This window comes from Anser anser, assembly GCF_964211835.1.
Source record: "Anser anser genome assembly, chromosome: 8".
Classification (NCBI taxonomy): domain Eukaryota; kingdom Metazoa; phylum Chordata; class Aves; order Anseriformes; family Anatidae; genus Anser; species Anser anser.
The window spans coordinates 27,850,082-27,862,151 of NC_139728.1; the positions used below are offsets into that span (position 1 = coordinate 27,850,082).

A 12,070-nucleotide genomic window follows, 5' to 3' on the forward strand; every position below is an offset into this window, starting at 1 on the left:
TTGTGGTTTTCTTGGTGAGATAAATTCTTCCCAAATGTTATTCCATTTTCAGCCTAACCTTCCTTCATGGAAAATTTACTCAAAGGGCAGAATTCCTGATAGCTGGAATAATGGCATTATTAAAATCAATATTATTTGATGAATATTAGGACTGCAACCTATCAGAGCTGTAACGTACAGGGGGAAAAACCATGCTTATGATTTTCAGTAGTAACCCAAGTACAGACCTTCATCTGTAATGAATTATGGAGCAATTCTCCTAAATCATTTGTATGAAGTCAGCTATGACATTGCCAATTTTAAAAAATTTGCTAGTTTTGAGCTACAAATTGATTTTTTATTGTGATAAATTAAAATCCAATAGTAGCCTACAAGACACTAACATACAGAAGCCTACATTTTTTCATAATATTTTTTTCTCTTTTATGTCACATCAGACTGCCACTGTGGCAGACATGATAGCAATAGAAAATGATAAAAACTAAGAAAGGGCATTCTAGAGTGGTAAGTAGCCCTTCTAAACAAACAACAAATGAGCACTGTGACCCAAAACATTCTTCTGGGAATCCCAAAATTACAGAAACACAACTAAGGGAGGAAGCCTTGGCAGAGGGCTGGAGGGCAGTTAAAGGAGGAGAAAGCACATATAAGATTGCCCAGGATGATTGCCTAGAAAGGGCGTATTTTTCTCTATGTTGCACAAATCTCAACATCAGTCTCCCAACTTTATAAGCTATCAAGTTTACATGGATATAAGAAAATCTATGAGAGCGTAACACAGCTTTTTTTGCAATCTCTTTCCCTTCCTTCCCACAAAGAGTCAGGCTGAGCAGTCATCCGTTCCCAGTTTCACCAGACTGAGAGCTTCCCTATCACTTCTAAGTCGAGAATGGGATTATCAGTGCCCTGCGCTGCCCAATTGCATTGTCCTTATTTTTTTCCTCATAGGAAGCTCTACATTATAGCAATAAAGCAGCTTTCTTTGGGGGTGTAGTTAGCATCCAAATATCAAAGTTAGCCTACGTAGATGGTCTCATTTATTGCTACAACAGCTCGCATCTCTTAGCGTTACACCACAACAAACTAAAGCCAAATGAGTGAGACACTACTCATCACCCCTAAATACGTGCCTCAAGCTGTAGCAAGCACCTTGCATCCCGAGTGCTCCAGCAGCTCAGAGAGCCGAGAGCTGCCAGCGTCCAGCACAGCCTCTTGCTGATGCTGCCAACATGTCTGAGATGCTGGGGCTGCACGTGGCTACCACCAGGAACAAGAACGGGATGGCAACTGCGGGCTGGATGGGCAGAGTGGGTCAGGGACATGAAACTGGGTTTTGGACACGGAGAAACCCAAAGTGGGGATATAGCTGAAGGGATGGTGACTGTGAGGGACTGGCAGAGACGTCCACGCATGCCGGCTTCAAAGGCTTGGAACAGAAATCACGACTCTCCTGCTTTCAAAAAGCCACATAAACCTGATGGCGAAAGCACCCCGCATCCCTTTGTCACGGTCCTGTTTCAAGAATGACAAGCCAATAGTCCTGTACATCACTCCAGCAGCTCAGGGGCAGACATCTGGAAGGTGGATTTAAAGCTTTCAGCCTATGCCTCAGTGAGTGAGTGACAGGGTTGCTATAAGGATGATATAGTTATGTCAGATTTAGAGTACAGGGTGTCAAAGTTATGAAGTCTTCGAAGGAGACTTGTCATGTCCCCACCTCACTAGCCGCAGATATGAGAGTGTGTGGGACACTGCAGGAAAGGCAATTTGGATGAACTATACCTTTATTTCTAAACGCATCGCCTTTTCTCAGTGCCATCTTATGAAAATACACTGAATGTTTGTGAAACACTCAGAGCTCAGTGCCGCAGGATGAGTCTCTCTCTTTCTTCTTTTTTATTTCCCCAAGAAAAGACTAAAAAGAAAGTAACTGTTGCCTTTTTGCCCTTTCCACAGAGTGCAGTAAAGCAGCAGGCTACACATGGAAGAAAAAGAAAACAAAATATGAATATACTGTTCATGGAGTGAACGTGAACACTGTTCCATGCACTGAGTGAAACCGATAGTCTCTAACAAAACACACACAAAAAAAGGAAGTTATGTCATCACATAATTAAAAACTATTGTAATGCCTGCGTATTAGAGGACCCAGCCACGACTGCACTGGCAGCCTAATCCTGACATTTCCTATCTTCTGAGCACAGGCTGTAACCTCAGCAATGTTCTCTTAAACACTGCTTTTGTATGCATACTTTGCACATGCTGTACACAACACTTTCCAAACGAGCTTTTCATCACTAACTGCTTGTATTATGTATCAGTGAGCTCAATGACATTGATTTTCTAATAATATAAATTAACTGGCAAAGATAATTTCATCTATCATCAGTAGGGTTTTATTTCTGGCATCATGTTAAATAGTTAATCTTTCAAAAGATTAAATCAAGAGCCTTTTAAAATTCAAGGCAGAGCTTAAACTGCTGTAAAAATCTTCCTAATTAGGATTAAAACAGTTTGTGTGTTGTGTCTTTATATCTAAGTAGTATAATGTTTTGCTTAGGTTTCTTCTTTCAAAGCAGTTTAAAAAAAAATCAGACATGCTAATTCTGTGCCAAAAAAAAATATATAAAAAATGCGTGCGACATAGTCGTCTGCAACTTCCTTGACCTGGGCAAGTCGCTACTTGGCAGCCTCAAACAGCAACCTCAAATTTTCAGAGGCCTTGTACCTCCGATCCCATACAATATATTCTATAGGATTTTCTACCAGTGATGATAAAAACGTGTCAATTCTCATGTTTGCTGCATATCTGACAAAAGACTGTCATTGCTGCTAACAGGAGTATAGTGCATTGTGGTGATGATGACCACACTGATCTGGAATTACAGATCTGAGAGAAATTCTCACGATTCCTCTGGGACACTTCAGGGGCAATCCCAGCTATGAGTGTGCAACTCCTGGTGCCCTTCTTTCTCTGGCATCAGTGGGAAAAACAAGCTTCACTCTCCTGGGTTTGCCCACAGCTCCCTGTCCCAGTCCATGGCACAAAGGCCTCAATCCAAGCCAGTCCCAATCCTAATCCCTTGTCAATAGACTCTCAAAAGTCATTTGCCCTGTACTGCCGAGGAGTTTAGAGCAGCATCCAGAAGAGTGGCCAAGGCTGGACAAGAAAACCAATACGGGCACAGATACCAGTCTGTAACTGGGACTGCTGAAGTCTTTTCCAAACAGGGAGATGATGTCTCCAAGGAGCAGTTTTGTGATCTGGCAGAAGGAAGACAGATCCTCTCCTGCCTCTTTCTGGACCCAGAACTGCAAATGTTTATGCACCTAAGGAGCATTTGTGTACTCAAGTAATTTTTTCTGCAGAAGTAGCCAGGACAAGGCTTTACAATAAACCACATCCCCATGCTACACTTTACACCTCAGTCATCTAATGGCTTGCTCTGATATATGATAACCCCTTATCAAGCTTGTCAGATGCTTTATGTGTGCCTACACTGGTGAGATATTACTGCCCAGCTAGGAAATACTTTTAAAGGAACAACCATGAAAACATTCAATTTTGTTCCTTTGTACGATCATTTTACTTACCCCTGTCTTTTCGTCAAAGATTTTGATTCCTCCAAAGGAGACTGTTAAGAAGATTTTCTGTTTATGCTCTCCTTTCGAACGAGCCGCAGCAACAATCCCCTACAGAAACAAAGAACAGGTTGGCTGGTTTCATTATTCCCCTAGTTTTGTGTTCTGATAGGTGCCCACAGCAAAGCACAAAGATTTGCTTGTGGACGATTCATCGCCTCTCCGGGAATACTTAAGGGCTTTCAGGAACTGCTGCTTGTTTTTGGCTTTCTCCCTTTTTTCAAGGTAGCACATCCTTTTTATGCTACCCACAGACCATTTCAAATGTGCTCCCACTTCCAATCCCTATACTAGCTAATCCTCTGTGAAATTTGTTTTCATGGAAGCTGAAGGTCATTTCTAGAGCCCTTTTTCTGGCTGTAAGCTGTTCTGTTTTCCCTTAAAAAAATAAAAGAACAAAAAACAACAACAAAAAACCAACAGCAACAACAAAAAACAGAGAACAAGCAGTGAAGGAAAAAAATGTCCATGCCTTTAGCTTACTTCATGGATACACACTTACCTGGAATAAGCAAACTGAACTTTTAATAGAAGAAAAACGTTCTTTACTAAATCAAACTACACCTCTACTGTAAAAAAACACTGACATACAGAGGTATTTTTTTTTCATGATCTTAGGCTTTTACTTTGTAAGTGAACTTGCTGATACACAATTCATATATTATCCTTCCACAGCATAGCTATAATAGTATCTCCTATTTCCACCTTCTCAGGAGCCTGGCTGCCTTGATCAATAACACTGTACTAAGATGAAATGTAATCAAATTAAAGAGCAAATAGCAAATAAATAAAAGTGTTTAGCCTTTATCTGATGCTCTGCAATTTCAAAACGTTTTAAGACCTTCCAGAGGTCATTGTTCCCATTACACAGACATGAAAATTAAAGAGAAAAATGGAGTGATTTGTCAAAAGCTACCCCAAAACATTATTCCTGGTCCTAAAATTCCTGCTGTTAGACACTTAAGTTTTCTAGTGCTAAGGTGCCTTACATACAAACAAGAATTTCTAATGCTCCCTTCCCTTCATAGTTTCAGTCATCTCACAGTACTGTTCAGATCAATCTTGCCAGTAAGCAAACAGGTATCTGGCATCTTGGAGGTGTGAAAATGGTAATCCATGGAGGAAAGAAACAAAAAGGCTTGCCCAGGAGAGCAGTGACAAGTCCCCCAAATTGCTTCTAGGAACTATGGAAGGATGTGAAATACCCTGCATGCAATCAAAACAGACACAAATATTGTGACAGATGTGGTAAGTCAGTAGAACACCTTTTAGAACAGATTAATTTTTGCCTGACATGAAATGTTAGCAACTGATTTATAAATTATCTACCAGATCTTTCTTTTAGATTGCTGAACCATGGGATGTGTGTCACTCTTTGCTGTTTGCTCATGAATAAGCAACCTATACTCACCTGCTCCCCAGGACTGGAACCCCTGCTCTGTCCTCTCAGGGCATGACCTCCTGATTTTGTAACCCCTCAGTCCTGCTGTTACGGGTACAAGACTTTCCCCTCTCACTGAGGACACCAATTCCTACACCCCACACCATCACTCACCCCTTCCTGCCTGTCCCCACAGGAGCTGATAGCTCAAGGTAAGGCTGTAGTTGATTAGCACTCTCATAAGAAGTGTTCTGATGTATTATTTTTGCTCATAGTGGTTTACCTCCCCTTTTGCATACTAAAACTATTCAATTTGTGGATGTGTTGTTTATAATTTGTGGACAAATTGCAGTGGTGTCAATCATGAACAACTGCTGAACTCTGAGACAACCTATTAAAATTAAACTGGGATAAGCAATACCAGCCAGAAGTTCATATAAAATTGACTGATTTCGATACATAATTAACCAGAGCGTGATTCAGTGTCAGGAAAAGAGAATGAGTAAAAGTTCAGGTTGAAATTTGCTCCCCTTGACTCTGTAATGTTAAAGATTAAAAGTGGCACCGCACCTTGAGCTTCATCATGGAGTCTTGGCATAACTTGTCTCCTCGGGCGGCAGAAACCTCATCTATCCCAATCAGTTTTGCTTTGTATCGGACACCGTCACCCTTAAACCTCTTTATTAAAGTGGCTTCGCTGCGATCCTGACCTGAAAAGACATAAGGGAAACAGGGAAATTTGCAGGCATGCAAAGGCAAATAAATGAATAAATACTCCCAATTAAGTGGCAAATTAGATCCAACTCCTAGCTCAACACCTCAGCGTGCGAACATTTGAATAAAATTAGAAGAAATGTACAAGTTCAATAAAACCTTTTGACCTTACTACCTCAAATGAATTCACAGTGGAATTGTTGCCATACAAAATCTCCTGCACGAAATTTGCACACAAATGAGGTTTACAGAAATACGAGATAAGCCTGAATCAGACCTCATGGATCTGAAAACTTCTGATCTGTACGGGTTGTTTTAATCCCCATACACTTGAGAATTCTTCATTTTGCAGACAAAACTCTAAGAGAAATACGATGCTATTTCCTTGTATACCAACTTATCTAACCGTATCAGCAATATTCCCACTATTACCATTTAAATAATGAAAAAACAAATGATATTATTTGCTTGAAGAATATTGCTGCTCTAAAACCTGCACAATAAATACCATCTCCTTGTCGCACTCTTTCTGTTCACAAAGATACACAGAACCCACAACACTACCAGTGTTGGCTCTCACAGGCTTGTCCTGGGAACCTGAATAACGGCACGAGATGTTTCTCAATAAAAAAGCAATCACAGGTTAAGCTAGCACATTACTGTTAGGGTCAATGTACATATATTACACAGTCCAGACTAAACTGAACCACATAACGACAATAACACAGCAATCCATAAAAGCTACAGTTTTGTAAGACGACTGTAGAGAAATAAGCACCTCTCGGATTTTTGACCCTTCCCCAAGTATCTATAAAGGAGTTCACTTTGTGTGTTAGCTGGAAAAAATGTTAGTTAGGTAATCAGTCTTCCTAAAATTGATTACACATATTCTTGCTAGGATCTCAAAACACCAGCAATGAACTGTGAATAATTGCAAGCAAACAAGTAGCCAAACCAACGCCCAGAGCACAAACAAGCAAGTGCGAGATCCTAAAGAATTTCAAGTTTCTGGGCCCCAACACATTCCACCAAAATACTTGCCCAGCCATGGACCAAAGTTACGGAAATTTCTACTAGTAACACCTTGGAGCTCTAGTCACAGATTTTGTCCCATAACTGAACCAAATTTAAATCTAGTTTTAGACACCTCTAGTTGAGAATTTTGGCCCACATTTTTTTCAGCTTCTTCCTACTTGGAAAGTCATATTTAAGCACAGAAAAATACTTTTAAAAAGAACGACAACAAAACATTAATAAAATCTGATTTCAAGTGAATAGTTTTTGGTAAGCAGAAAAGGAAGTTTGGAGCAAAAAGCTATTTTGCTTTGCATTTCTATTAAAAGCACCTATGGCAGCTGCTAACACTTGGGACAACTTTGCTAGTGTTACATACACACCAAGTGGATAAACAAACTTGGCTCAAAACTATGGAACTGAAATTTCTACAGTATCATCATGGGAAAAACTAGAGAGTGTGTATGAGCAAGAAAGAGTTCTTCCAAATGAAGAAACTCCTTTGGCTCTCCTTCACCCAGAGGACAGCACAGCCCATGCCGTGAACTAGGGATGGACTAAATGTACGTTAAAAAATAGAGCTATTTTAAGCACATTGAGGTCTTTGGGTGTGTTTGAGCATGCAAACACAATTTCTTTCAATGACAAGTATCAGTTCAGAGCAATGTCTCAATGCTTTATTTAAAGCTCCTTAAAAATAAGGCAGCTGATGAGTGTTGCTGACATAGTTCAGCGGTCACCCAGCCATTTCCCTTGATTTGTTTCCAGTCCTGCTCCCTTGAAAGGAATTAAACAGAGGTTGAAATTTCATACATGGCATTTCATTAAAAATATCAGTAGCATAAAACAAACAAAAACCTACAAATGAGACAAAAATGATAAATCCAAAACTCGAAGTAACACTGACAGAATGCCTCAGGGAAATGCTGAGGCAGATGTTGGCACTGCCAGCTGAAAACGATGACAAAACCTTTTCCACTTTCAGCCCCCAGTGTGGGGCAGGAGGGAGAACATCTGGAGACACGACAAACTACAAGGATAACAGTGGACTTTTCCGTATGTTTTCCATACTTTCAAAGATATCCTGTTGATTTGCAGTAAATAAAATTCAATTCCAACAGCTTTCTTGCCAACAATTTTCAACCTTACATCTTCATTATAGCAGAAGGCAGCTGTTAGCTAATACTAGTATCGCTGTGACTCGGGGTACGTAAGTGTTCAAGAGTGCTTCCTGGGTCTGAGTCACGGTAACCAGCTTGCATTCATCCAGTTGTTTGAACATTTATACTTATTCCAACCTATGATCTATTTTTCAGAATGAAAGTAAATCCATGACATTAATAGCCCATTCAAATACGACTTATGGCTATGTTTGCTTATGCACAAGTCCCATGTCAATTATGACCCAGATTAAGTAGGATAAAGTGCTTTCGGGATAAATGACTGGGAAAAATCATCAACCTGAAAATGATGTCAATATTTTAAACTGTGGTGGAAACTGCAAATTACTAGAGACTACAAATTCAGCCATAAAAACCCTAGAGCAGTATGTCCCATGAAAAAGCAACGCTCAAGCACACTGCCCTATATTACGAGCCAGCCATCTGCAACACTTGCTGCTCCTCAGTGTATGTCCCGATCTCCCCCGATCTATGTTCATACTGGATTTCCAAATACTGGTACTGCAACTTGCACTGAAAAACTTCCCCCTGCTTGGTAAATCACCGTGTGACAAACACCATCAGTGTAGCTGATTTTATTGCCCTCGCAGGATATGAGATGTACATACGGCGACGCTTCGTTTGCGCACTGGACACTGATAAGGCAGATTGTCCAGGCTCTCATCAACGTCTCATCATAAAAAACAATTTTTTTTAAAGGGCAGTTCATGAACAAGATCCTGTCTGTGTTTGAAACTATAAATAAGAGATGCCTGAATTACAAGGCTGTAATTCTTCTTAAGCTTTAGAGGAGGGTGGGTGCTAACACTAAACCACCAGACCGTGGTTTGTGTATGTGTCAGAAACCCATCCAGGAAAGTGCTGCCCCTTTCTGTTGGTGTAACAAGGGGGATCCATCTTCTCCTGGCTGCAGACCCTGCGTTGGTGTGACCCGCTGGCACACCAGCTCACCAGCCCTTTCCTGCCAGTGCTGCACCATGCGCTGGAACTTAGCTTAGCTCAACACCGAGAAGCTGCACTTCAAAACCTTGGGGTTTTGCTCTCAGCTTGCCTTCCTCAAACCAGAAGTAACTTCTCAAGGACAGGGAGGTAGGAATTCACAAACCAGCTACGCTGATTTTAAGGAAAACTGAAGCTTGAGGTCTCATATCATTACTAGACAACACTTCAGAGCAAATTAGAACATGTATTTAATGACACATACTTCTTTCCACAACACATATTTCCTAAGATCCCATTTTAGAATTTCTTGACCACAGAGACTACCACAGCTGCTGAAGCCACACCAGGCAAGAAGCTGATGCCCATCTTAGTTGCCCACCATGCCCTGTGCAGGAGGGGTCTGCCCAGGATTCCTCATCAGATGACCTGCACCACTAACCCATTCTGAAACGAGTGGAAATTATTTTTTACTATTAAACTTTAACTTCAAGACCAATAGCTATTTTGCAATCATTTGCTCTAATCATTTGCCTTCATAAATCGCTTTTCACAAAGCACATATCCCAAGCACTTGTTCGCAACTGAACACAAGCACCTTACTATCCAAAATGAAATCAGACTTGATTCTCATGCCCCACACTGAGAAAAAATGTAAAGGCAAAAAGAACGCCAATGCCCCACAAGTTCTATTTAGAAAGGTGATCGCTTCTAATTAGAAAGCATGCCACCGTTGACACAGGCAAAGAAATGTTTGGTTTGCCGCATATAGATTTATAATCCTCAGAGGCCCTGTAAATGTAAATGTATGACTAATTATTTCATCTACTTCTGTATATGTCACCGTTCCCCTTCAAGCCATATGCATTCCAGCTGGAGCCACTGCTCATGCCCATGTGGAAGAACATGACCTTCGCTGCAGCGCTGAAACGTTGCGTTTGGACCTCCGGCAGCCCCGACGAGCACAAGAACTCCCCAGAGCTCTTCTGAGCTTCCATCTGAAGTAGAGAGAGCCTTATCATCACAATTAGGTTTAGGGTATTTTATCTATCTCAATAAACCTACTGTGAAAGTAATAAACGAGGTTTTAAATGCATTCAATCATTTTTGTTCAAGGCAATCTGCCTTAAGATGCCTTCATCACGCTAGAGCCAGACTTGTACCCTGAACTCCGAGTACTCAACCCAACTAGCTCAAGTGCCTTCAACCCCAAGATGTGACTAGAGAAAAACTTCTCAAACCCCTCTTATACAGCCCAAGAAGAAAATAAGCCACCGCAGCGAATCCAGCTCCAAGCGGCCTGTGCTGGGCTCTCCTTACCAGTTGTGGGCCTGGGGCTGCTGGTGCAGCGGTGCCACCAGCCGCGGTGTGAAGCTGGAGAGCTGCGTTTGCATGAGGTTAGCTGACTCCACCCAATGTAAATGCAGACTGGACATCACTCCAGATTTCCTTCCAAGGCTGTGAATTTCGGTGGGGGCTTCAGGAAGCCTTACCCTCACTCCTGGTACAAGTCAAGGATGGTGCTTCCTTTCAGCTCCTGGCCCAACAGAGCACTGAGCGAGCAGTGCGTTAATATGCTAAGACGTCGAGTAAACTCTGTTCATTCTCCCAGGGGGATTGTAAGTGAGGGTGTTTCATAAACACAAAAAAGAAAATAAACCAAAGTGTCACAGCAGTAAGCACACTGTTGCTTTTTCTGCGTGTTCTCATAGCACACTCCACATTCCTCACAGCATCCAGCAATCTAAACCAATAGCCCTGGAAATGGCTATATCCTTTATTTAAATGTGTAAAGCCCTCAAGGCATAATCTGAATTTCTTGATTTTATGACCGTAAAATATATAATGATATTATCACCAAAGTCAATAACATGCTCCTGGCAATCAATTCACTGAAGAACGACACAGCACCGTCTTTTTTTTCCCCCCTTTTCTAACTAATAAACTGTCAAAGTTTCATTCATCACACATTCAAATTATAAACCTGAAATAACACCGCCTTACATTTCGCCAGGCTGCAAAACAATCATATACACACTTACAAACAGCCTACATCTTCATGGGGACAATTAGCATTTTTATAGCAGCGCCGCGCAGGAGAACACCGAACAGAGCACTGCAGTGCAGCGTGACCTCTAAGGCACCGCACACGCTGAGGACTAGTGGATTAACTGCTAAATAAGAGAGATTTCCTCTTAGCCGTGCTTATATATGCCCCTATATCCACATATATGTTTATCCATACTTTTATGTATTTGCACAGATGCACGCACACGCTGTGCACGGCTTCGTTTGGTAACAATTATCTGAAGAAAATTCACGGTAATTTTAATCAACTACAGATTTCCCCAGGAAAGAAAAAAAAGTACAGAAGCAGGTGTTAAAGAGAAAATATACATAATTATAGGTACCTTTCAGTACAAAAGCAGTTCCTGAAGGAATCAGGAATAGCTCAGCCAGGTTATTCCCCTTGCTGGCACCATTTTCTCGATGGCTGCCCAGAACCGCAGGTCTGATGCCCAGGGCCCCAAAACACCATGGGATGGATCTTGTTATCAAGATCACAACACTTTGGGAGCACAACTGCTCTTTCATAGGCATAACAAATATCAGAGCAGTATGTCCACACAGGGTCTTAAAACTAATAATAATAATAATAACAACAACAAAAATCCAAATCCTCCTAGCTGTTAATCTCGTTTTTGAACTTTTCTGTTAAGGGTAGAAAACCCCAAGTTGTCAGATTGTTTATTTGTCACTGAAGACTTTGGGAGCACAACTGCCCAAAAATGCTGTGCTGCACCTAGGAATCTGATACCAAAATAATATCTTTTCACTTTTTTTTTTTAAGATAACAGACTTTAGAAGAGAAAACACCTAATATCTAGCAGCGTACGTGCACCCAGTTTAACTTCTGGTGTCACCACCTGGGTTCTCTTCCTCTAACATTGTTCCTTAAGTAAGTTTCTTTTACAATTAGCCATTTTCAAGGAAATAAGTACATATTTTTTTTTTATAGGAACCTACAGAAAACTCTTGGTAACAGTGTATGAGTGCAACTTGCATGTGATGGAAACTTTTCCTTTCGCCACCCCACAGGGATACTTGGAAATGCCTGCAGTACCGGAGTACCTTCAGCTTACCTTACCTACCTGCGTGCTGTAGGGTCAACAAGAGAACTCTGTTGGGGTCTATTACT

The 12,070-nt window shown here is 41.2% G+C and overlaps 1 protein-coding gene across 23 annotated transcripts in view; it reads right to left on the reverse strand.

Moving 5' to 3' along the window:
- Nucleotides 1-12,070, reverse strand: part of DAB1 (DAB adaptor protein 1) — a 145,629-nt gene that overhangs the window by 53,072 nt on the left and 80,487 nt on the right. For all 23 annotated transcript variants that reach the window (XR_014587530.1, XR_014587531.1, XR_014587532.1 and 20 more), the window contains 2 exons: nucleotides 5,594-5,733; nucleotides 3,595-3,693 (listed from right to left, as the gene is read on the reverse strand). Coding sequence is in view for 19 of the 23 variants with exons in the window: in XM_083846685.1 (XP_083702811.1) it covers nucleotides 3,595-3,693; nucleotides 5,594-5,733 (239 nt within the window). In the remaining 4 variants the exon portion in view is untranslated. The remainder of the gene's footprint in view (nucleotides 1-3,594; nucleotides 3,694-5,593; nucleotides 5,734-12,070) is intronic.